Source organism: Arvicola amphibius, chromosome 12 (assembly GCF_903992535.2).
Source record: "Arvicola amphibius chromosome 12, mArvAmp1.2, whole genome shotgun sequence".
NCBI classification, from domain to species: domain Eukaryota; kingdom Metazoa; phylum Chordata; class Mammalia; order Rodentia; family Cricetidae; genus Arvicola; species Arvicola amphibius.
In genome coordinates this window covers 83,621,938-83,648,775 of record NC_052058.2, presented here as the reverse complement: position 1 = coordinate 83,648,775, position 26,838 = coordinate 83,621,938, and the positions used below count along the sequence as shown (strand labels likewise).

The 26,838-nt window shown below is 42.6% G+C and overlaps 1 protein-coding gene across 1 annotated transcript; it reads left to right on the top strand.

Annotated features, from left to right (window-relative positions):
- Nucleotides 1–314: 314 nt before the first annotated feature.
- Nucleotides 315–26,838, top strand: Ddx59 (DEAD-box helicase 59). Its single transcript, XM_038349167.1, has 8 exons — nucleotides 315–419; nucleotides 1,657–2,474; nucleotides 4,016–4,183; nucleotides 8,662–8,751; nucleotides 18,698–18,949; nucleotides 20,518–20,670; nucleotides 21,327–21,455; nucleotides 26,332–26,838. The coding sequence occupies exons 2-8, from the start codon at nucleotides 1,668–1,670 to the stop codon at nucleotides 26,593–26,595; spliced, it is 1,863 nt and encodes a 620-aa protein (XP_038205095.1). The 5' UTR covers nucleotides 315–419; nucleotides 1,657–1,667; the 3' UTR covers nucleotides 26,596–26,838.

Below are 26,838 nucleotides of genomic sequence, written 5' to 3'. Positions count from 1 at the left end.
TGGCGGTGAATATTTGGCATATCAACTACGCCATATCACGTTGCTCGGATTCTGGAGTTATTTTCAGCCGCTGGCGGGAGAAGAGGGTTTTTCTGGCCCACTCAAACTTCCCACTTTCTGAGCGTGGCGGCCCCCGCCCTTCCTGGCAGTTCTGCTTTCCCACCAGCCTACTCCCCGGCGGCGTTCACTCTTCCAAAAGGATTCCCCCGCCCTCCCCTCCGCCCGCCAGCAGTCGCATCACCGCGAGGGCGTGGCCCTCCGAAGCCCCGCCTCCTACCGCGCGCACGCGTCGGGCCCTTAGACCCCCCCCCTTCCCCGGCCGGGGACGCGGAGCTGCGGGGGCCAGTCCGCCGGAAGTTCGGTTCAGCGCCTGGAAAAAAGCGGCCCGAGCGAGAACGGACGCGGCCCGGTCCGCGCGGGTGAGCGTGCGCCGCCCTGGCAGCTCGGGCCTCCGGCTCCCGCTTCTGTGTTCCTTAACCCCGGCGCGAGGCGGCAGCCGGCAGAACCGCGCCGCCCGCCGGGGTTCTCGTACGTGCGCGTGCCCGGAGCGCGGGCCCACGGGCAGATGGGGAGGGCGGGAACGCGCCGGGTGCGGGCGTTGTCGAGAGCGGGAGGAGGGGGTTGCCGGCTCTGGGCGGCCCCACCCCTTCCTGATGGCCCTGGCGGAGTCTCTAGTCTAAGCGGCTTGGGTGCCATGTTTTTTGTTTTTTAATAGAAAATGGGATCTAGCGATATCTTAAGGTTTTTTATTTTGAGAAAATTATCAGCATATTTCTTAGTCCCAAAATAAGGCTAAACATTTTTTCCCCACTGAATAATTTGTAAAAACATTTTTAATGTTCTCCAGAGTAAGAATACTTGGTTTCTAACACTTAGAAATCTTTTTTTTTTTTAATATAAATATACTTAATCCTTAGGTGCCTGAGAATCTTCACGTGTGTGTGTGTGTGTGTGTGTGAATATTAGTGTTTTCTTTGGAATGTGAAGCTCAGGCCCTCGTGTGCTAGCAGAGCTCCCTACCACTAAAGCACATCTCCAATCATATATGTGTGTGTATACATGTATTTGTTATGCTGATATATGTAATATAAAACATTACATGTATGTATATATATGTGTGTATGAATTTAAGGTTGCATTAGCTTACTTTCTCTGGTTGTGAAGATTAGAAAAAGCAGCAATACACAGAATGAGCACTCTGTCACTTAGATAAACATAATACACAGAATGAGCACTCTGTTACTTAGATAAACATAATAGCCTTTTTTCCTGTTTGGTCCTTAATTTTGATTTTTAAGATTCTAATCTAATTTAAGATTCTAATTTTCTTTTGCGAAAATGCTGTTGAAGGGATTGGTTGTAGAATGTCTATGATGTCCCACAATTCTTGAAAGCACAATTGATCAGTAAACAGAAATAGGTGTTCTGCACAGCAGGGTCGTGTGTGTGTGTGGGGTGGGGGGGGGGGGGGGAGAAGGACTATATCCCCGACCCCAGAGGAAATTGGTAAGTGGAAGAAAAGTCTGGCATAAGTAGTGACATGATATCTTCACTATTGCTTTGAGTAAAACTCGCCAACACATCACGAGGTACTAACTAACATGTGAACACTTAACTGAGGGTAAAATATATCTCTTTGTGCAATTTCCTCAACAGACTATTGAAGAATGTTTGTTCCAAGATCGTTGAAAATCAAGAGGAATTCTAATGATGATCTCAAAGGCTGTGTAGGTAAAAAAAGTAAGCCAGAAGCGGAAGACCTTCAGCTGGACAGCGCCGGAGCCATTCCAGTTCACGCTTCAGTTACCAAAGAAGCTGTCGCTGCCGACAAGCCCGGCAGTGCCTCAAGCTCCTCACCAAGGCCCTCTGGCCAGTTGGCCGAGGCTTGTCTGGTAGGACCTGAACAGGGTGCGAAGGACAGCGTTCCTTCCGAAGAGCCTGTGAAGTCATTTTCCAAAAGCCAGCGCTGGCCGGAGCCTGGGGAGCCGGTGTGCGTTGTCTGTGGTCGCTACGGGGAGTACATCTGCGATAAGACTGACGAGGATGTGTGCAGCTTGGAGTGCAAAGCGAAACATCTGCTGCAGGTTAAGGGAGAGGAGCAGTCGCCAAAGGCCAGCAGCCCGCAGAGAGCTGCCTCCGAGCCTGAGTCCCCACTGGGTGCCTTTTATGTCTATAGAGAGCACCCATTTATTGGGACCCTGAGAGAGGACCAGATTGAAACACTCAAACAGCAGCTAGGAATCTCGGTTCAAGGACAAGAAGTTGCCAGACCCATTATTGACTTTGAGCACTGTGGCTTCCCTGAGACCTTAAATCAGAACTTGAAAAAGTCGGGCTACGAGGTGCCAACTCCCATCCAGATGCAGATGATCCCTATGGGGCTTCTAGGTAGAGACATTCTGGCCAGCGCAGACACCGGCTCAGGAAAAACAGCTGCTTTCCTCCTTCCTGTTATCATCCGAACTTTGTTCGAGGTAATGTACAGACCTGACATGTATTCTCACAAACAGACGTGGTGTTTACCAAGTTTCTTCATAATTAATAAATTTGCAAGCTGCATCTCAGTCTCTATATAAGTCACTGACGTGCCTGGTGGTTTTGCTTCTGTTTCACACGTGAGGCATAATTTCAAAGAATATTCTTTTTATTGTGTTGAACCAAAACTCTCTTCCTGGAAGGCCTAAAAGTTAATTTCCTTACAAAACATTTTTATTTTTAGCAGGTTTTCTATAAAAGAACAAAGTTCTGATCTGGAGGAAAAACCCTGCTTACCAGATGGATGAGCTGCGGTTTATGGCAGCTAAGCCGCTTGGGTTAGAGAAACTGGCATGGCCTGTTAAAGTTATAGTGCTGGTGCACTCTTAGTTGTGACCGTGGTTCATCTTTAACTGCTGGGCCTGGTGGCACAAGCCTGTATGCTAGCGCTGAGGCAGGAGAACTGGGTTCCTGACAGCCTAGGCTTTGTAGTAAGACCATGTCTCAAGCGAAACAGAACAAGAAATACTAGCTTCTCTGGTAGTTTGTAGTGCATAAAGCGTTCTCACGCACAGTTTCACCAGCTCCGCAGATTTGTTTTCCTCGTCCTTGCCAAGCGTCATCTGAAATGGTTTGGAACCAGCTTTAGAATATTTGCGTAGACTTTACTAGTTGAGCATCCCTAGTTCAGAAATTCAAAATACAAAGTGCTCCAGAATCTGAAACATTTTTAAAAAAATTATAATTTTATTTAAGTGTCTGGGTGTTTTCCCCTCTGTGTCAGTGGACCACGTCTGGGCCCTTGCCAGAAGAGGACGTTGGTGCTGCCGTAACTGGAGCTGCCCTGGGAGTGCTGGGCACCAAGCCTGGGTCCTCTGCCGTGTCAGCCAGTGCTCTTAACCACTGAGCCATCCCCACCGCTCCCAGGATCTGAAACTTTGGGCCGTGTCGATGCTCCAAAGTCTTGGTATTTAAAGTGCGTTTTGGTTTTAGACTTTTGGGCTGAGGATGCTCAGCCTGTCCTGGGGGCTTGTGGGCTGTGCATGGGACAAAAAGAGCGAGAAGGGTAGGCGGAGAGGAAAGAGAAGAAAGAAGTAGAGGATGGCGTGAGGCCTAAAGTGCAGCTCAGACATGGCTGATGAAGAGAGCTAAGGGAGAGGAGAGGATGTGGATGCCCCTCACGCGCCCAGATATAGACTCAAGGTCTTTGGCAAAGGAAAGGAAAAGAAAAAAGATGTAAGGATGTAAATGCACGAGAGTGGAGAATCAAAATACAGTGCCAAGTTTGGGTGGGTCTTCATGTGACCGTGGGATTCCTCCTCGAAAGAGAAGACCTTTCCTGCCTTGCCCACTTTTGAGCTTTGGTTGTTTATCTCAGTCATGTAAGAAATGGGTTTAATTTCTGATCAATTTTGGAGGAAAACTGCATGGCGTGAGCAGAAGGCTCATATCCAGGGCTGGTGGTGTCACTGTGAAGGGCATAGTTCACATCAGCAGGGATTCTCGTCGGGCTTTCCAAGTTGTTTTTCTCCTCTTTCAGGACAAAACTCCATCGGCACTCATTCTTACACCAACGAGAGAACTGGCCATCCAGATAGAGAGGCAAGCCAAGGAGCTGATGAGTGGTCTGCCACACATGAAGACAGTGCTTCTCGTGGGGGGCTTGCCTTTACCCCCACAGCTCCATCGCTTGCGCCAGCAGGTGAAGGTAAGCACCTGCTTGTAAGCAATCGAGGAACGTGTGTGTGTGTGTGTGTGTGTGTGTGTGTCTGTGCGTGCGCGTAGGTGTGTGCGCATGATTCTCCTTGAGGATGTGATTTTAGGTAGCTTTTAGGTTTTTGCCAACTAGGTCATTTTTCCCTCAAGTTAATTTTATAGCCAGCTGTAGTGATTAATCTGTAATACCTGCCCTGGAGGTTGAAGCAGGTGTATTGCTGAGAGTTTGTAGTCAGCCTGAGCAACATAGTGAGTTCTAGGCCAGCACACAGCTGCACAGTGAGGCTTTATATCAAAAAAAAATTTAAATAAAAAGGTTCGTTTCATGTAGGAAGAAAATGAACCGCAGCTTCCCGAGTGCTCGCATACTAAGCTCTGTTGTGTATATACTTCATCTCGTGTAACCACATTTGCTCTGAAGATAAGTCTGTTTATCCCATCTTACATGATTGGGAAGGCAGATCTCAGAAGTTGGGATTTAATTAAATATTCCTAGCTAATAAATAATAATTTCCCAAACTGGAACCTTAGTTTAGCTGACTCTGCTACCCTCTTCACCGTGCTGCTGTGTGGGGGCTGTTTTCTGATACGGGAAGTAATGTGATCTAGCAGGTGGGAACTTGCTGACGGTGTCACAGAGAGCTGGCTTTGGTGAGCTCTGGTTTCCTTAAGTTAGAATGGCTGTACATCCTTGTTGATTCAGCTTAAGGCAAGGTTGGCAAAGAGTGGACTGTAGCCTAGGTGCAGACATTGTTCCGGGGTCGCCTATTCTTCTGGACATTCCAAGGGAGAAACAGTTGTCAGAGAGCCCTGTGTGGAGAAGGGACAATGGGTACTTACCAACAGGTATAAAAATACTGCAATATTAAAAAACCTCTGTATTAATACCTGTCATGCTTTTCAGACATCTCATCAGATATGTCTGAGAGATTTAATGCATGTCAAATACACCTGTAAGACGTTTTTGATTGGCAGTTAGTGGGGAATTGGATCATAATTTTCTTCGTAAACCTCCACTATATATACAGAGAAAGGTGATATTTTGCTAGTGAAAAATCATAAGTTCAGCAGCAGTATTTGTTTATAAGGCAAACCATTACCATATGAACACTGCATTGGGTTAGTAGAACTTGCTAGAGTCTCATATAAGCATCCAATCTATTTTATTGCACAGCTTTGAAACATTATGATGCATATAAACGTGTGCAATTTGAGACACACACATAATATATACATACATATACATACACACATACATATATATATGTGTGTGTGTGTCTATAGCTTTGGAGCCTGTCCTGGAACTCGCTCTGTAGACCAGGCTAGCCTCGAACTTGCTGAGATCCGCCTGCCTCTGTCTCTTGAGTGCTGGGACTAAAGGCATGCACCATCACCACCTGGCCTTCTTTTGGCTTTCCAAGACAAGTTGTTGTATGCTTGCTGGCCTCCAGCTTAAGTTCATCCACCCCAGCCTTCTGAGTGTTGAGCTTGCTCTATCATGCTGCCTGCAGTTCATTCTCAGAAAGAAAAATAGTTAATATATTGGGGGTAAACTACGGTTCACAATATTCAGTCATTTAGATGACTGGATGCAGTGTTTTCACACATTTTTTATTTATTTTTTTTTTTTTGTTTTTGTTTTTGTTTTTGTTTTTCGAGACAGGGTTTTTCACACATTTTTTAAAAAACCAACTTGAACAAAAGAAACCAGTACAATATAAGAAAGTTCTTTCTCCCAGGATTCTTGGAAGTACATTTCTGACTTGGTGTTCTGTCAGTTTTATATATTTCAGAATGTGATTCTTCTAACCAAGGACATTACTCTGCATATCCATAATGCAATTACAGATTCAGGAAGTTAACAATGACATATTAGAATAGATCAGAAATTAACATGTCATCTACACTTTGGAGCCCACTCACATTTTTAGAATTCTGCCACCTACGCACACACACACACACACACACACACACACACATATGTGCACATACACACATGTGTGCACGCGTGCTCACACACACACACACACACACACACACACACACACAGACATTCACACCATACCCTATACCTGGTCCCCTAGCATAAGAATCCAGCTCAAGCTGATGTAATGGCAGCACCTCTAATTTTAGCACCATGGCTTTGGAGGCAAGAAGATTGAACGTTCAAGGCTAGCCTGGGCTACAGAATAAAAGCCTGTCTCAAAAAATAAGCATTAAAAAATAATAGGTACAGGATCATATGATATATTTGGATGGTGTGTATCATGGTTAATGTTGTCAACTTGACAGGATCTTGGGTCACCTGAGAGATGGGTGTTTGGGCATGCCCCTGGGGGACTATGTCGATTACAGTGACCAGTGTGGGAAGACCCATTTTAATTGTAGTTCAGCATTTCCTGGTAGGGGCTCCTGGACTGTGTAAGACTGAAAAGTGAAGCTGAGCACTAGCATGCAGTTATTGTTCTCTGTTCTCTGATTGTGAGTGTCCTTACCACAAGTGGATTGCACCTTTGCACTGTGACCCAGAACAAACCCTCTACCCTTAAGCTGCTTTGTTAGAGTATTTTATTATAGCAATGGGAAAGAAACTAAGCATATATCAGTCCTCTTGAGTTTGCTGTGGTCTTAACATTTTTTTTTTAATGATTTTGACACTTCTAAGATTTACAAGTCACTTCTTTTTGTTTTTGTTGCTCTGAATTTTAGTTTTTTATGTATATGCATGTTTTACCTCCTTGTATGTATATGCACCATGTGAGTACCTAGTGTAGAGGAGCTGGAGTCACAGATGGTTGTGAGCCACCAGGTGGGTGCTGGGAACAGCTAGTGCTTCTAGCCATTGAGCCATCCTTTCAGTTTGTTCTTTTTACATTTTTCTTTATGTATGGTGTGTATTGTGATGTATGTGCATGCGTGCGTGTGTGTGTGCGTGCGTGTGTGTGTGCGTGCGTGTGTGTGTGTGTGTGCAGGTATGTACGCCTGTGCACTTGTAGGGGCCAGAGGAGGACACTGGTTGTTGTGCTTTTTCACTTCCTGAGTCATTCCCTTGAGATAGGCTCTCTCACTGAAGCTGAAATTCCGCAGTGCTGGGCTCACAGGCACACGCGCAACCTGTCCAACTCTGTGGGTGCTGAGGCCTTGCACTCAGGTCCTCGTGCTGTACAGCAGGTGCTCTTGCCTGCTGAGCCAGCCCCGCCCCCATCTGTCTCCTGGTCTCAGACTTACAGCAGTCCTCCTGCATCTGAAGGGCTGAGGTTACAGGTGTGCTCCACCATGCCCAGCTGACAAACCACTTCAGAGAGAAATATATGTTGTTCTTTTCATTGCGCCTTTTTGGGCAGCTTTTACTTTCTTTTTTCTTCCTTGAGGAACTGGGGTGGAACTCCAGGTCTCATGCATGGCAGCTCTTATGTAAGGAAAGCCTTTAATGGGGTGGCTTGCATTTTCAGACATTCAGTCCATTATCATCAAGGTGGGACATGGCAGCATGCAGGCAGACATGGTTCTGGAGAAGGAGCTGAGAGTCCTACAACTTGCAGGCAACAGGAAGTAAACTGAGACACTGGACGATATCTCAAGCATATATGAGACCTCAAACCCTGCCTCCACAGTGACACACTTTCACCAACGAGACCATACCTGAGCCAACAAGGCCTTGCCATTTTCTTTCAGATCACCTCACCAGGGAAACACTCCACGTGCTACTACCTTGCAGATTAACTTGTCTATAAACTGTAAAGTTTGTTTTTTCCTTTTGTATTTAGTAAATATTTTGGGAGAAGTGCTTTGAGATGCATGATGTCTAGTATTCATTGATATAGTATCAGGATTCCTGTTTTGTCTAAAGGTGTAATCTCATATTGTGATTTGGTTTGGCCCTAATTTGAATGGTAGAAGTACCTGGAGCTGGTTTTGTGGCTTTAGGTCATCTCTCCATTATCTCTGAGTACTGCTGTCTACTTAAGGAGGTCCCTGGCTGCCTTATTTTTTTCCCTGGCCAGTGCTGGAATCTTGCCTTTCTCCAAGAAGCCCTTTGTAGACACCCACTTCAGGAACTACATAGGTGTACTTTGGTTGTTGTTTTTGAAGTACTCACCTTCCTCCCATTGGTCCTTTAGACTCATCTTCATGTTTTATGACCTGGACAGACTTCTCCGTTTATTGTCTATGTATCACAATAGCATTTTTATTTGTTTCTTCCTGTAGATGACTATTTTCTGAGAGCAGAAACAGTGTATGACTTATTCATTGTGGTACTTTACACGGTGTCTTGTATATACTAGCTACCCAGTAAAAAATAGAATGAAAGGCCAGGTGTGGTAGTGTGTACCTGTAAGCCCCACTACTCAGAAGGTGGAGGCAAGCCGGGAGTACATAGTGAGACCCTAGCCCAAAAGAAAGCAACAAAGATTGAGTGAATGAATGAATATTATCTAATTTTAAATTTGCCTTTGCTCTTTTATTCAGGTTATCATAGCAACCCCCGGACGACTTCTGGATATAATAAAACAGAACTCCGTATCACTTGGTGCCATAAAAATTGTGGTAGTAGATGAAGTAAGTAGTAATGTTTAAAACCTATTGATGAGGTTGGAGCAATGGCTCCGTGGTTAGTGTGTGCTGTGTCAGCGTGAGGACCTAGTTCAAGTCCTCAGCACTCACGTGAAGTCTGGGCATGGAGATGCTTCTGTGAAACAGCAGCGTGGGAAGAGCAGACAGGTCCTGGAGCTCACTGGCCAGCTAGTCTAGCCAGTCCTGACCTCGGGCTCAGTGAGGGACTGTCTCCAAGACTAAGGTGAGGGTCTGGGAAGATGGCCCCGGGGGTAAGGGCATTTGCCAGTCAAGCCTGATGACATGAGTTCAGATCTCTAGAAGCCCTTTAAGAGCCGTGTGCACAAGCAGTAATAAATAGTAAGAGAGACCTTGGCTCAAGCAAGGTGGAAGGTGAGGACCTAGCACCAAGGCTGTTCTCTGACCTCCAGACATGCACTTTGTCACATAATCATGCAAATACACATACATAGAAAAATAAATTGTGTGTGTGTGTGTGTGTGTGTGTGTGTGTGTGTGTGTAAGATGAGGTGGAAAGTGATTGAGAAAGACAGTGACTGTTGATCTCTAAACCTTCACATGCATATATGGACATGCCTGTGTGTGCACCTGCAAGCATACATACACTACACATACATGTTTAAAAACAATCATTTGATTTCATATAATTTATTTTAAAAGTATATTGTAGCTATGTAATGTCATTGTATATTTAGAGCATTCTCTGAATGAAAAAAAAGTTAGGTACTTGTAAAAATTTATTCCACTGGGTCTTATGCTGACTCTTAGGTACACTGCAACTAAACTAAGGCATGACTCGGTTAAAACCAAAGCTACCTTTTCCTAGTGTTGGACACTCAAACTCAGTGGGTACTATAATCTCCATGATAAGGTTTTGGGCTTTCTTGTATTTTGTTTTATTTTGCTATACTGGAAATTGACCCTAGAACCTTCTGCATGCTTTGCAACTACTCAGCCACTCAACCACTGAATTACCTGTCCAGTCTCACAATGACAGGTTTTTAAAATCATTTTATGCTTCCTGACATTTAAAAAAAATCATGGACAATAATTATTTACAAGAACTGTAGAAGTAGCTGATAGTGGCTATTTTATGGTATTTGAATAGTGGTTCTTTTTCTATATTGGCATTGGTATAGTGATGTTGTTAGCATACCATTTTATACTTCTAAAGTATAAAATGAAGTAGGGGCATTATTATATATATATGTGTGTGTGTATAGTGTGTATGTGTACTTATGTGTATGTGTATATATATATATATGTTGCATATACATATCCTCATGTTTGTGTATATATATTGTGTATATAAGTACTTGTATGTGTATATATATTGTGTATATGTACTCGTGTGTGTATATATGTATTGTGTATATGTACTCATGTGTGTATATAATTGTGTATTTATACTCGTGCGTGTATATAATTGTGTATATGTACTCGTGTGTGCATATATAGTGTATATGTACTCATGTGTGTGTATATATGTTGTGTATATGTACTCGTGTGTGTATATATAGTGTATATGTACTCATGTGTGTATATATATGTTGTGTATATGTACTCGTGTGTGTGTATAATTGTGTATATGTACCCATGTGTGTATGTAGTGTGTATATATGTTGTGTATATGTACTCATGTGTGTATATGTACTCATGCACTTGCCATAATGTGAGTGTGAAGATTAGAGACAACTTGTGAAAGTTGTTCTCTCTTCCACCTATGGGTGCCAAAGATTAAATCAGGCTTAGAGGGTTTACAGCAAGCACCTTTGCCACTGAGTCATCTTGTCAGCCCTATATTTTTGTATTTAATTGTATTTATTATTATTATATTATTATTATTGTGTGTGTGCATGACTATGCTCATAGGAGCATGCATGTCTTGACACCTGTGTGGAAGTCAGGGGACAGCTTTTGGAAGTTGGTTCCTTCCTTCCATTATGAGTTTTTAGGGGTTGAACTTAGGTCATCACTTGTGGTACAAGTGCCTTTGCCCACTGAATCATCCTGCCATACCTCTATTATTATTATTACCATTATCATTCCAATGATTAGATCATGTAACACCATGCAGACAAGCATGAGAACTGGGCATATGCCATCCCTGCATCCAGGACACGTTTTTCATGGTCTCCCTCCGCAGTGACAGCAGAGGGTGGGTCTTATGCAGCAGTGATAAAGTGCAGTGCCAGCCTCTGACCGTGAACACATCCTGGTGCGCCCTTGTCCCTCAGGCGTGTAAAGATGATGTAGCCAAGACCCTCAAGACCAGAGTTTGAACTTTTTTTTTACCACTTCCTATGAGAACTTGGGTAGTCGTAGTCGTAGAGTAGCAGTGAAGACGAGCAATGCTGTAATGTCTCATAGACTAAGATGTCTAAAAGAAATGAAAAACATGTAGTTGGATCCTTTGAAAGGTCTGCTAAGTCAGCGTTTTCCTGGGCGGCCTTTGGGTGGAGTTAGGTGGTGCTTGTTCTCTTATTTTTCTTGGTCTTAACATAGTGAAGGGAACCCTGATGGCTCTTTGACCTGGAGAGGGAGGGAGTCGGGGTATGGGTAGAAGGGAGGGGAGGGAAGGGGAAGGACGAGGGGAGGAGATGGAAATCTTTAATTAAAAAAAATGAGAAAAAAAAAAAGAAATCATGGCACATCATGGTGCAGAAAAAGTGTCCACTTAGCAATCATGTATGGAGTGTCTGTAATGTGAGGCTCCTGCCCACGTGCCCTAGCATTGAAGAGGTGTGGTTTCTTTGTAGCTCAGAAGGAAAATGAGATGGTAAACCATACAGGTTGTTTTGGCAGAAGTCAGTACAGAAGTACTGTGTAGGTACAACTCTGGATATGTACATGGGATTGCAGAAACATTTTCACTATGTTTCAAACCTACATGATACTGAAATTTTGAGAAAAAAGACATTCACTTGAAATAAAGGTCAAAACATTATCCTGTCTGTTGCGATAAAGAAATACTCAAATAGGGGCTGGCAAGATGGCTCAGCAGGTGGAGGTGCTTACTGCCAAGCCAGGCAATCTGAATTCAGTTCCAGAACCTACATGACAGAAGGAGAGAACAAACTCCAGCAAGTTGTTCTGTAACCTACAGACAAAGCATACCCACATATACATGCATACACACACACACACACACACACACACACACCCCAAATAACATTTTTACTTTTAAAAAAGTATGTAAACAGTATAGGCCAATGATTGGCAAATACTTTCTTTAAAATAGTAGGTGGAGAGATGGTTCAGTGGTTAAGACCACTGACCATTATCCTAGAGGACCCAAGTTTAATTCCCAGTACCCACGTGGCTGTTCACAACAGTCTGTAATTCCAGTTCCAAGGGATATGATGACCTCTTCTGGCCTCTGTGGGTATCAGACATTCACATGATACACAGACATACTTGCAGGCAAAACATTCATACACATAAAGTAAAAAGTTTTAAGTTTAAATAAAGTAGATGGTCACCATTGTAGGCTTTGGGGTCCAATCTGATCTTTTGAAACTAACCTGTACAACCATAGCAACATGAAAATAACCAGCATGGTATGCTGGCACACACCTATAATCCACTACTGTAGTGCCAAAGGCAGGAGGATCATAAAACGAAGGCCAATCTAGGCTACATAGCTAGACTGTGCTTCAAGAAAACCAAAACAATCAAGCAGAAATAAACAGAAACCCAGATGTGGAGCTAAGGAGATTTTCAGTCAGTGAGGACCTGAGTTTGCTACTCTAGAACCCACATAAATAAAAGCTGAGTGTGGCGGTACACTCATGTGTAGGCGCCAGTTTGTAGGAGGAGGGCCCGTTTGTTTGTCCCGCCCTCCCAGAACTGGCTTTCTTTGCTTTATATTTAAAAACCACCTATGAGTGAGTACATATGATAATTGTCTTTCTGTGTCTGGGTTACCTCACTCATCCATTTTCCTGCAAAATTCAAGCTGTCATTTTTTTTTTCTGCTGTGTAGTACTCCATTGTGTAAATGTACCACATTTTTTCTTATCCATTCTTCAGTCAAGGGGCATAGGTTGTGTCCAGGTTCTGGCTATGAAAAACAAAGCTGCTATGAACATAGTTGAGCACATGTCCTTGTGGCATGATTGAGCATCCTTTGGATATATACCCAAAAGTGGTATTGCTGGGTCTCGAGGAAGGTTGTTTCCTAATTTTCTGAGAAATCGCCACACTGACATCCAAAGGGGTTGTAACAGCTTGCATTCTCACCAGCAATGCAGAAGTGTTCCCTTTTCTCCACAACCTCTCAGCATAAGTTGTCATCAGTGTTTTTGATCTTGGCCATTCTTACAGGTGTAGGATGGAATCTCAGAGTTGTTTTAATTTGCATTTCTCTGATGACTAAAGATGTTGAGCATTTCCTTAAGTGTCTTTCAGCCATTTTAGATTCCTCTGTTGAGAGTTCTCTGTTTAGACCTGTACTCCATTTTTTTAATTGGATTATATGATCTTTTGGTTCTTTGAGTTCTTTGTATATTTTGGAGATCTTACCTCTGTCTGAAGTGGGGTTCATGAAGATCTTTTCCCATTCTGTAGGCTTTCATTTTGTCTTGTTGACCGTGTCCTTTGCTTTACAGAAGCTTTTCAGTTTCAGGAGGTCCCATTTATTAATTGTTTCTCTCAGTGTCTGTGCTGCTGGGGTTCTATTTAGGAAGTGGTTCCCTGTGCCAATGCGTTCAAGTGTACTTCCCACTTTTTCTTCTATAAGGTTCAGTGTGGCTGGCTTTATGTTGAGGTCTTTGATCCATTTGGACTTGAGTTTTGTGCATGGTGATAGAAATGGGTCTATTTTAATTCTTCTACATGTTGATATCCAGTTATGCCAGCAACGCTTGTTAAATATGCTTTCTTTTTTCCATTTGATATGTTTTGCTTCTTTATCAAAGATCAGGTGTTCGAAGGTGCGTGGTTTGATATCTGGGTTTTCTATTTGGTTCCATTGGTCCTTCTGTTTGTTCTTATGCCAATACCAGGCTGTTTTCAGTATTGTAGTAGAGTTTGAGGTCAGGGATTATGATGCCTCCAAAAGTTCTTTTATTGTACAGGATTGTTTTGGCTATCCTGAGTTTTTTGCTTTTTCAAATGAAGTTGAGTACCATTCTTTCGAGGTCTTTGAAGAATTTTGCTGGGCATTGCATTGAATCTGTAGATTTTGGTAAGATTGCCATTTTTACTATGTTAATTCTGCCTACCCAAGAGCATGGGAGATCCTTCTACTTTCTGGTGTCTTCTTCAATTTCTTTCTTCAAAGATTTAAAGTTCTTGTCATACAGGTCTTCTACTTGTTTAGTTACTCTGAGATATTTTATGCTATTTGTGGCTATTGTGAAGGGTGTTGTTTCTCTGATTTCTTCCCCAGCCCTTTTGTCATCTGTGGACAGGAGGGCTACTGATTTTTTTTTTTTTTTGAGTTAATCTTGTATCCTCCAAAGCAACACATAGACAGAAGGACCTCCTACGCCACTCATGCAATCCTAGAACTGGGGAGGTGGAGACAGGCAGAGCCCTGTCTCAGGGGCCAGCCACTCTACCCTGCTTGACAAGCTTCAGGCCACTGGGAGACCCTGGCTCAACAAACAAGGTGAAGGGCACCTAAAGAATGGCAGCAAGGTTAACCCCTGGCCTTCATGCAGGCACGAGTGTCTGTACATATACAGGTACACCTACATGAACACCACACACACATACACAAATGAAAAAAGAAAAAAGGAAAGAAAGAAAAGGAATAAAAAAGTCACGCAGGCATAGGAGCACATGCCTGTTAACACAGCACTCACCTAGAGAAGGAGAGACAGGAGGATCTCAAATATAAGACTAGCCTGAGTTATCTAGAGATACTCCAATCCAAAGCACCAAGGACTGGGGAAGGATCTATGGCCCCATGATTAAGAGGACCAGCTGCTCTTATGAGGATTTGGATTTGATTCCCAGCACCTACACCATAGCTCTCAGCTGTCTGTAACTGTGTTCCATGGGACCTGACACTTTCTAGTTTTTGTGAGCACCAGGCCCAAGCATGTACATATTCATACATACACAATACACATAAACTAAAAATCTTTAAAAAAAAAAAAAAGGACTGTAAGTATAATTGAATTGTAAAGTACTTGCCTAGCATTTGCAAGGTATTGGATTCTATCTGTTCCACCATTGAAAAAAAATGTATTATAAGAAGAAAATGATTGGATATGATGGGTTTCCACAGAACAGGTAAAGGTTAGAATTTGTCTTGAATACCATGAACTAGTGGGGAAAACTACAATAAAATAAATACTGTATTATGTAAATGATGTGCTAATTGTCTAGGGCAATAAGGTCAGGAGTAGAATTAAGAGAGTAAATGCTTTGGCACTATTAATAGTAATAGAGCCAGGTGGTGGGTGTGCACACCTTTAATCCCAGCACTCAGAAGGCAGAGGCAGGCGGATCTCTGTGAGTTCAAGACCAGCCTGGTCTACAAAATGAGTTCCAGGACAGGCTCTAAAGCTACAGAGAAATTCTGCCTCAAAAATCTAATGTGTGTGTGTGTGTGTGTGTGCGCGCGCACACACACACACACTCACACATGCATACACACACACTCACATATTAATGGTCTGCCTTCTCTGAGGAGTGGAAGGGGGTGGGGTGGGGAGAAGGTGGAGGGAATGGGTGGATGGAAGGGAGAGGGAACTGGGATTGGTATGTAAAATAAAAAAAAGGTTGTTTAAAAAAAATTTTAAAAAATAGTAATGAGATTTGACTGCTCCTCAGAAGATTTAAAAACCAGAGGACAGATCAGATATTCCCATGAAGAGATAAGCAGCACCGTCAGAAAGCCCAAGTGTCTTGTGGAGGGAGGAAGGAGACCAACCAGCTTGAAGAACCCTTCCTGAGAAATAATAGGAAATGGAGTGGGGCAGCTCGGGTGGAGTCAAATTATAGAGGGCCCTGAAAGGGAGGCAGAAGCTTCTGGATTTGATGTGGGAGACAATGAGGCTCTCTAAATTACGAGTTGGGTGTAGCTTGGTAAAAGTGGTGGTTTAGGGAAGCCATTCCCCTGCTCAGTACAAGAGAAGTTAAAGAAGAAGGACTCAGAGACCAAGCTGTCAACAAACAAGCCAAAGAGCGAAGGGGTCAAGGGCAGGGTGGAGGCCCTGGGACTGAAGGGTTAAGTCTGAGAGTCGCGTAAAGTCATCATTTATGAGCCTTCTGAAGACTGCATGTGGGGAAGGAAGAAGGCAGCTGGAGAGGTGACTCCATAAATTATAGTGTGCTTTTAATTTTAGCAAAGGGTAAGCGAGTAAATGCTGGGTCCTGGCTACGCTGTCTGAATTCGCCCTTCCTCTGAACAGCAGACGAAGGGAAACATTTCTCTCCACGCAGGAAGCGTGCATTGGAGTCTGTGTGCTGTCTGGTTACTCCAAGAGAAGGCTGGAGGGAAGTAGTGAGCAGAGAGAATGGAGGGCCTGGCATTGGCGTTGGCAGCTGAGTCAGCACAGTAGCTTGGGACAGGAGCTGAGAGCAAGCAATGGCTCTCAAGGAGGGAGGGCCAGGGCTCAGGCCATTTCCTGCAGTCTGAAACTTCTGCTCAGTGTCAACATCTTGTCTCTTGTCAGATCTTCCCTTTGGCCTAGAATTCTCCCCCACCCCCATCCTGCTCCTTCCTCACTACTTCAGAATGAGAGACTCTGAAACTGTCCTGTCCCTCATGAGGAGGGTTGAGGCCTTCTTCCTTCGCTCTGTCGGACTATGCACAGACTGTACTGTCTCACTTACATGGTGTTGCAGTGGATAAGCATTGGTCTGTCCAACTTGGCCTAGTGATCAAAATCACCTGAGGTCCAGATAGTATGTGCTGTCCTGTGACCCCAGCACTTAGTAAGCAGACGCTAGAGGGTGGGTTCAAAGCCAGTCTGAGGGCACTGGACAGATGGCTCAGTAATTAAGAGCACTTAATTACTCTTACAGAGTAACTGGAGTTCAGTTCCCAGAACTCACCTGGTGGCTCTAGTCCTAGTTCCAGGGGATCCAACACCCTTTTCTGACCTCTGCAAGTACCAGGCACATGCATGGAGAACAGACTGGCCTGCCAGAAAAATGCTCAAACACATAAAATTAGTGAATCCAAAGCCAGCCTGGGCTACCAGGAAGCCAGGGGTTAACCTTGCTGCCATTCTTTAGGTGCCCTTCACCTTGTTTGTTGAGCCAGGGTCTCCCAGTGGCCTGAAGCTTGTCAAGCAGGGTAGAATGGCTGGCCCCTGAGACAGGGCTCTGCCTGTCTCCACCTCCCCAGTTCTAGGATAAAAGGAAGTGACAAACATTCAAAAACAGAACTGCCTGGTGTGCCAGTGACTGCAGTCTAGACTGGCTTTCTCACCGGACAGTGATTCAGCAGCCCAGAGATCCTGAAAAACTCACCCCAGGTAATTTCTGGATTTTAAGAGGTTTGGGACACTGACATGTGGCCTTTTACAAAATTAGGTCTTATTTAGTACTTAGAATTAAGGATGTCCCTATATCTACTAAAGGTATTCTTTGGGGGCTTTCATTGTGCCAGATACTGTTGGTTAGTGGATGTATGGAAAGGAATGCTGATCAGCTGTGCCTGTGGAGCTGTGGCTAGTGTACCTGTCCATGGCAACATGGCAGGGACATATTTTCTTAGATTGGTAACCAGAGGCTTTCTGGGAAGGTGATGTATAATATATACTGAGATTTGATGGAGACACTTCTGGAGGGAAGACAGAAGACAGCCAGTGCACATCAGTGGACAGCCAGTGCACATCAGTGGACAGCCAGTGCACTTCAGTGCACATCAGTGGACAGCCAGTGCACATCAGTGGACAGCCAGTGCACTTCAGTGGACGGCCAGTGCACTTCAGTGGACAGCCAGTGCACATCAGTGGACAGCCAGTGCACATCAGTGGATAGCCAGTGCACATCAGTGGACAGCCAGTGCACTTCAGTGGACAGCCAGTGCACATCCGTGGACAACCAGTGGTAGGGGAGGCTTCAGTGTGTATTGGGGAGAAATACTAACATTAGGACCATAGTCAACATTTAAGCCATAGCTATCTCAACATTAATTTTCTTAATAAAATAATTTTATTTATAGGACATATCCATGGCTAGAAGGATATAAAATTTTGAAAAGCAAAAAGTGAACCCTGATAGGCATGGTGGCTCATGCTTATAAACCCAACACTTGGGAAGCTATCTCAGAAAGATCATGAATTCAGAGCCAGCCCAGCCTACCTACCAAGACTCCGTTTCCAAAGTCCAAGGCTGACAGATGCACTTCAGTAGTGGGACACTAGCACGCACAGACCTGAGTTAGATTCTCACCACAGGAAGACAAAGTGCAGTGAGCAGCCCCTCCCTTTACACACAGCAGCTCTCTTGGCTTCTCCACGGTAGCAGTTTAGTTTTCAGGGTTTTGCTCTGTAGTTCAGTCTGACCTTGAACTCAGTCCTGAGTGGTTGGATTACAGTGTAAACCATTCCCCCAGCCTAATTAATTTCTTGACTATATATACTTCCATTCTGTTCTGTGATATAAACAGTATTGTGTTATACAGTGTTCATGTCTTTTCTCCATGCAATCGTTCATTACCCAGTAAAGAGCTTTCTGTTTGTTTTTCATGATGACACAGTGTTATATGTTACCATAATTTAACAAGTGCCTTATGGATAAGTATACAGAATGTCTCTTTTGTAGCTATTAATAATAATAACCATATCGTTAAGTTATATAGTTTATAATTTTGCATAAACATTTCCCTGTTGGCCTTTTGACACTGTGCTTTTGTATTTTTCTGTGTTTTTTATTTTTTTCTGTTCTTAATTATTCAGTCTTATCCTGAGTGGTTCTGGGTTGTGGTGCTGACAAGCCTGAGCTTAGAATGTCTTCCTTTTAGGCCGATACCATGTTAAAGATGGGCTTTCAACAGCAAGTGCTTGACGTTTTGGAAACCACTCCTGCTGAGTGTCAGACCATCTTGGTTTCTGCTACGATCCCAGGCAGCATAGAGCAGCTTGCGGAGCAGCTTCTGCACAACCCTGTGAGGATTATCACTGGGGACAAGAACCTGCCCTGCCCCAGCGTGCGGCAGATCATCCTATGGGTAGAAGACCCAGGCAAAAAGAAGAAGTTATTTGAAATCTTAAATGTGAGTATTTAAGCAGGCAGCCATGTTTGTGGCCTGTGTTTGTATTTCCTCAGCTCCACAGTGATATTTAAGGGTAGCTTTGGAGGAATTTTGGTGCATATATTTAATAGTAAATCCTTTTATGTGCATCAGAATTCTGTAAGGATCAAATTGAATTTTGTTTCTGATGTTTGTTTGAGGCAGACTTTTTCTATGTTTCCCTGACTTGACTGATACCATGTAGCGCAGGCTCACAACACTCCCACCGCCCTCTCCTTAGTATTGGGGTTAAAGGCATTTGCTGCCATGCCCAATTCAAAGTTTTGATTCTGGAAATATGTAGTGTAGATGCCTAGTTGCCGCTTTGTTAGGTACACATTTTATTTTGTTTTTGAGGTTTCACTTTATAGGCCAAGCTGGCTTGGAACTTATAATCCTCCTTCACACGTGGAGTTTGTAGTTTGCAGTGTTTGTGCCCTCCCTTTTGACTCAGAATCTGTTTTCTTTTCCTTATTATAAAAAGTATTTTATTTTGAAGATTATTCCTCACGAGTTGGGCATAGTGATTCATGCCTATAATCTCAGTATTTGGAAGGACCAAGGCAGAATAGCCTTGTATTTGAAACTAGCTAGTGTAACAGGAGGAGCCGGCTGCTTGTCGTTCCAGCCACCCGGCTAGCTTACACCCGAAATAATCACACAGAAACTGTATTCATTTAAACACCGCTTGGCCCATTAGCTCTAACTTCTTATTGGCTAATTCTTAGATCTTAATTTAACCCACTTTTGTTAATCTGTGTATTGCCACGTGACTGTGGCTTACCAGCATGATTCTAACCAGCGTCTGTCTCAGGCAGGAGATCCATGGCATCTGCCCCTCTGCCCTTCTTCCCAGCATTCAGTTCTGTCTACTCCACCTACCTAAGTTCTGTCCTATCAAACTAGGCCAAGGCAGTTTCTTTGTTCATTACCCAATGAAAGCAACACACAAACAGAAGGAACTCCTACACCAAACTAGGGCTACAAATTGAGCTCCAGTGAGCCTAGACTACAGAATATGATCCTTTCTCAAATATACATATGTGCGCGCGTGCGCGCGCGCACACACACACACACACACACACACACACTTCTTCAATATTTTAACTTTCAAAGTGTTAAATATTTAACTTTCAAAGTGAAAAATATATATTTTTCCAAGTGTTTCTTGTCTATTCTGTCCTTGAGAATCTTTGAACTAATTTAAGCAGACTTGGTAGAGTGGCTGATATATGAAAGAAATACAACTATGGTATTAAGTTAAAAACAACTTGCATTGACTAGTGAGCAGGATTTAGAACTATGTAATGGGCCTTAAATTTTTAAAATATATTTGTAATATTAATGTTGAAAAAGTGAAATGATGAGTTTGTGCATCCTTAAATGAGAACATTAGTTTTAGAAGATATGCTTTTATTTTATATTATAAAATAATAATTTCTTTTTAGCACTATTTGTAAACCTTTCAATAGCTCAATGCTAATGATTTCAGAGTTTTCCACATAAATTATGCTCTATGAAGAATTTAATTTCTTGTCTTGTTTCCTCAGGATAAGAAGCTCTTTAAACCTCCAGTGTTAGTATTTGTGGACTGCAAACTAGGTGCAGATCTGTTGAGTGAAGCAGTTCAGAAAATCACAGGTCTAAACAGCACGTCCATGCACTCAGAGAAGTCTCAGATGGAAAGGAGAGACATACTGAAGGTTGGCCCATAGCGCTCTGTATTCTCTGTCTTCAGAATCTATTTTGCTGCATTTTCAAGAGATGACCTACTGCCAACTGGTATAAGGCAGACCTGCTCGGTGACAGGAGCATGAGGAAGCAGTGACTGAAGTTCACTGTTCCTCTTGCTCAGGCCTCTGCGTGTGGGGAGCAATAAGCCAGCTCTCTGGAGGGTGTGTGCTAAATGGATAGCTAATTCACAATCCACTCTTTCAGAAATCAGGTCAGTTTGGTCTGGGACAGAGCAGAAGCTCACCTTAGGAAGAGATTTGCTTGAGTAAATTAGTAAAATAAATTCCACAGAGGCTAGGGAGAGTTTAAGGTAAATCAGTTTTCAAGTGTAAGACTTCTATTTATTGAAAAGCTGTTACAGCAAAATACTGAGGTGAGCATTTAAAAACGTCAGAATTACACAAAGCAATATAAAATAAGTTCTAGATAATGATTTATTTGTTTACTGTTTATTTTTTTTTGCACAGGATTTTATTATGTACCACTAGCTGGCCTAGAACTCTATCTAGACCATGCTGGCCTTGAACTCAGAGATCTACTGACCTCTGTCTCCTGAGGGCTGAAATTATAGATATGCCTTACCACTCCTGGCCTGAATAATGAACTTTTTTGGTTTATTGGAAAGGGATTACTGGACGGAGACTATGAGGTGGTGGTGAGCACAGGAGTCCTGGGCCGAGGACTGGACTTGGTCAACGTCAAGCTGGTTGTGAATTTTGATATGCCTTCAAGCATGGATGAGTATGTTCATCAGGTAAGGGGCTTCCTGTCCTGCTAGTTTGTTGATGAGTTTGATTGGATAAGGCATTGTCAGATCGAGCAAACACTTTTTAAAAAGCAGGACATGAAACTTTGCATAATTTTAGTCTTCAAAAAATATATATACTTAGGACTGGAGAGTTAACTCTCGGCCAGTTCTCAGAGCCTACATGGTGGCCAACAGCCATCTGTAACTGTGGTCCCAGGGGAGCTGACACCCTCTTCTGACCTCCTTGGGTACCATGCACATAGTGCACATACGTACATACAGACAAAACGTTCATTCATACACATAAAATTATTTTAAAATTTTTTTAAATTAAAAAAATGTTTGTGTATGTGTGTGTGTGTGTGCATGTGCACATACATGTGTGAGTATGTGCACTTACAAACAAAATTTTGGTTCTAAAAACTTTATACCTAAACTATGTTAAAAACTAGAAGTGAGAAACCTAAAATTCTGTTTATTTGTTTTAATGTTAAGGGTAGGAGAGATAGCTCAGTGGCTAAGGGTACTTGTGGCTCTTGCAGGAGACCTGGTTCACTTCCCAGCACCCCCAGAGCAGCTCACAAGCATCTGTAGCTCCAGTTCTGGGGTCCAGGCACCCTCTTCCGGCTCTGTTGGCACTGGGTCTGCACATGATACACAGCCATAAGAGGCAAAACACACACATGCATAAATTAAATCTTTAGAAAACATTTTAGGCACCAAATTATTGCTTCATTTTTAATGCTTTTTTTCCATTCATCAAGTCCACTGGTAGATTTTATATTGAAAAGAAATCTGTTTAAAAGATTGCTTTAAGTTGCTGTGCTGGCCAGAGTAAACGTGATCCTCTAAAATGCTTGTTTTAGGAATCTTGTCTTCTCTTCATATCCTTACTTGTCCTAGTCTTTCGCCTGTTAAAGTTTAATTTGTTTCCTTTGCTGCCAGAAGTAACAATGGCCCCTCTTTCTGGCAGAAACAGAGCCTTCGCTTAGTGCTGTTATCTCGCTGACTGCCCTGTCTTCCTTCTGCGGCATCACTTACAGTCCCTCCAGCGCAGCCTCCCCATGGCCTCCCCATGGCCGCACTGACGCTGCAGTGTCTGCGCTGCAGCGCAGCTTGAGTTTTACTTTGGCTTCATCGGGAATCAAATATCCTCCAGGAGGTAGTGTCAGAACAAATGAATGTTTCCTTCCAAATATTTCATAATTTTAGATAGAAACATTTCTAAAATGTTACAATATTGAGATCTTCTTTGCCTTTTAGAATATGCTAATTATAGTCATTTAACCTTCAGGACATCCCAAGGCTGACTCTGGCCGTCCGTATCCCCCACTACAATACAGTGGTGGCCTCTGGGCTTGGTGAATATGTGAGCTTTCTTGACTCTGTTTAGATGACTCTAGAGCTGGCTGCTTTTCCAGCTCTGTCTGTGTCTTAGATCATCTCAATTCTTACAGCATATATTCATGGTAACAAGTACCACACATAACAAAAGGCATACAATAAGAAGACAGGATCTCTACATAGCCCTGCCTGCCGCAGACCTCACAGAGATCTGCCTGCTGCTGCCTCCTGAACGCTGGTATTAAAAGTGTGCACCATCACACCTGGCAACAGGTCTTCTTTACCATTTCCTTCTATCTTTGAGTTTTGGCAGGTAATAGTTTAAAAATTATAAACATACATACATATAAGGTACACATATTTATTACATACATGTGAATGGGACCACATCATAACTATTGTTCCATGCCTTGCTTTATTAAATATATCTCAGATGTCTTTTCTCATCAGCATACATAATAGGTACCATTTAGATGTTAATAGGTATATCCAGGCTCTTTAAATGTTTTCACTAACTTACTTGGCTTGTCCCATTTTGACTGCTACAGATGATACACTGTGTGAATGTACTATGAGTTAACAAACCCTTTATTGATTGCTATGCTTTAAAGAATGCTGCAGTAGCACTCAGGTACTTGTCTTTTTATGAGAGCTAGTATACAGCGAGTTCCTCTGGCCATGGGCACGGTAGTCAAACCAGTATTGGCAGCTATGGGAGAGGCTGGATCAGAAGGGTTGTTTGAGCCCAGAAGTTTGTAGATAACCTGAGCAGTATAGCAAGACCCTATCTAGATTTAAAAAAAAAAAAAAAAAAAAAATTTTTTTTTTTTTTTTTTGAGTAGAACTGCTAAGCCGAAGATAAGTATAATAAGAATTCCCATGTGTCTGGTTTTTATTTTTAATGGTAGAAAGTTTCTGAGAAAAGTAATTTGATATTAGATAGCATCAGCTACCTTAGAGTTTAGAAAGTATTGGAGGTTGTTTTTGTTTTATGTGGGTTTTAGACCCAGGGCTACGTGCATGCTGGGCAAACACTCAACTATTAAGCCACATTCCCCATCCCCGCCCTGTCCCCTTTTAATTTTGAGATTGTGTTTTTCCAAGTTGATCAAACTAACTTCAAACTTAGGGTTCTCTTGCCTCAGCTTCCCAAGTAGCTGGGATTACAGGGGTATGCTCCCACTTCCTGCTACACTCAGTATCTCATTGTAATCATCAGTAGATACAGTTCGAAACTGTACAACCCACTCATTTAAAAAGAATCCAAACAGTTAAGTGTATAAATGTATGTGTACAGTTGTACAAACATAACTGCAGTCAGGTCTAGAAAATGTTTACCACCTTAGAACAGATGCCCCCACACCTGAGCAACCACTCACCTGAGCAACCACTCACCCTCCTCTTCTGCCTCTGTAGATTTGACTCTTGTGATCATTTCCTGTAAAAGGAATCATGTCATGTGTGGTCTTCTCTAACTTTTTTTCTTACTGTCTTCAACATTTACCCATTTTATAGCATGTATATTTAAATTTTGTTTTATCTTTTATTGCCAGAAATATTCCATTTATGCTACACCACCTTTCTGAGCCCATTCGCTAATTGTACTTTATATTTTTGGCTACTGTTAATATCAACTTCCCTGCTGTGAATACTCATATACAGGTTTTTCTGTCCACGCATTTTTATTCCTCTTGGCTAGAACCTAGGATCAGAGTTGTCCAATGCAATGGTGAATTTGTGTTTAACATTTTCAGGATCTACCAGACTGTTTTCCAAAGTAACTTTTACATATTCTTCAACAACATGTGAGTTCCAGTTTCTCTACATCTGCCAAGTCTTGTTATTCCTTGATTGATGATTGGGTGAGTGAGTGAGTGATTTTAAAGTCAAGGTTTCATGAATTCTCATATTCCATGCTGACCTTAAATCTCAAAGTAACTGAGGATAACCTTTTGCTAGAATTACAGACACACATTAGTGCACCCTGTTTATGCCCTGCTGGGGATCTAACCCAAGGCTCCTCCTTGCCAGGCGAGCACTCTGTCAGCTGAGCTACATTCTAACCCGCTTTCTTGATTATAGCCACCCTTAGCAAGGATGAAATGGTGTTTTGTTATGGCTCTGGGTTGCATTTCCTCAATGGTGAATGTAGCTGTAGGAATATCTTTCAATACTTGTATTTTCAATACAAATATATTTGTATATCTTCTTTGGTAAGGTTCACATCCTTTGTTCAGTCTTTAAATTAGGTTATCATTATTATTAAGCCTTAAATATTTTTTGCATATTCTAGAAAACTTGAATCAAATACATGATTGTTAATATTTTCTCCTCTTTTGTGGGTTGTAGCTATTTCTACATCAGTTTGTATTTTATTTGAACAACCCATATAAAAAAAGCAATCCAATATAATTCATCAGATCAGCTAAAGCGGGAAGCTGACACACACCTCGGCGTCTGCTTCCTCACTTTGCCAGTCTCCTTCCCTAGAGGCCGTCAGCCCTTTTCACTTTTTCAGAGCTTTTTTGTCTTTAGTAACTTTAAAACTACCTTACATAGGAACCATCAGTTCTCTTCAATATTTGTTTTTTAGTTTTTTATGACAGGGTGTCTCTATCCCTGGCTGTCCTAGAACTGCTCTATAGACCAGGCTGGCCTCAAGCTCACAGAGATATGCCTGCCTCTGCCTCTTGAGTGCTGGGATCCAAAGCATGTGCCACCACACCTGGCTCACTTAAATATTTTTTTTTAAAGATTTGTTTATTTATTATGTATACAGTGTTCTGCCTGCACATCTGAGGAGGGCACCAGATCTCATTATAGATGGTTGTGAGCCACCATGTGGTTGCTGGGAATTGAACTCAGGACCTTTGGAAGAGCAGTCAGTGCTCTTAACCTCTAAGCCATCTCTCCAGCCCTCACTTAAATATTTTTAAGTATAGACTTTAGATTTTACATTTCAGTTGATGAACAGAAGTTGACAATGACTTTGTTTCCCCTCTTCTGAAAACTTTCTCAGGATATTTTCATTTTGTATTTAGAAACAAGTAGATTTTGTGCTAGCTATAGATTTCAGTATTTGAATCACAAACTTGTGTCCATTCTGTCAAACTGAGAACTCTGTAAAAATGAAATAGCTTAAATCTAACATTTCAAGGCACAAAAACTAGACCAAACAGTCTTGTGCTGTTTCATTAAAATTAAAATAGCAAAAAAAAATACGTATGTTGCCATCAACCATCTATCTTGATTTCATAAATACATTAAGACGTACAGTCCAGAGAACACCATTAGGATTGTAGCTCAGGGGTACTGCTCAATGCTTGACCCACCTGAGGCTGGGTTCAGTACCCAGCATACACTTGTGCACACATGTGTGCACGCACACACACACACACACACACACGTATGCATGCACTCCCACAGAAGAAAACATGCATCTGAATGAATGGTAAGCTGTGTAAACACCTTTAATGATAGTCTTCATTTCTCTGGAAATAAAAGCGACGCCTGAAAGTGTCTTTTTGCTTTGTTTCAGGTCGGCAGGGTGGGGAGACTCGGTCAAGATGGAACCGCGATTACTTTCATCAATAACAACTCTAAACGGCTCTTCTGGGATGTTGCCAAAAGAGTGAAGCCCACGGGATCCATTCTCCCCCCACAACTGCTAAATTCCCCTTACCTTCATGAGCAGAAGAGAAAGGAGCAACAGAAAGACAAACAGACACAGAGCAACCTGGTCACGGGGGCTAACCTCATGGACATTATCAGGAAACATGAAAGGAGCAGTTCACAAAAATGACCTGGTATGCCACTCCCAGCAGGTTTTGCAGTTATCATCAGTAAAATTTCTAATAGCTGCTATGTGATTGAGTAAATAAAAATGTACAAGGAACACGCCGGCTGGTAGTGGCGCAAGCCTTCAATCGCAGCACTTGGGAGGCAGAGGCAGGCGGATCTCTGAGTTCGAGGCCAACCTGGTCTACAAGAGCTAGTTCCAGGACAGGCTCCAAAGCTACAGTGAAACCCTGTCTTGAAAAACAAC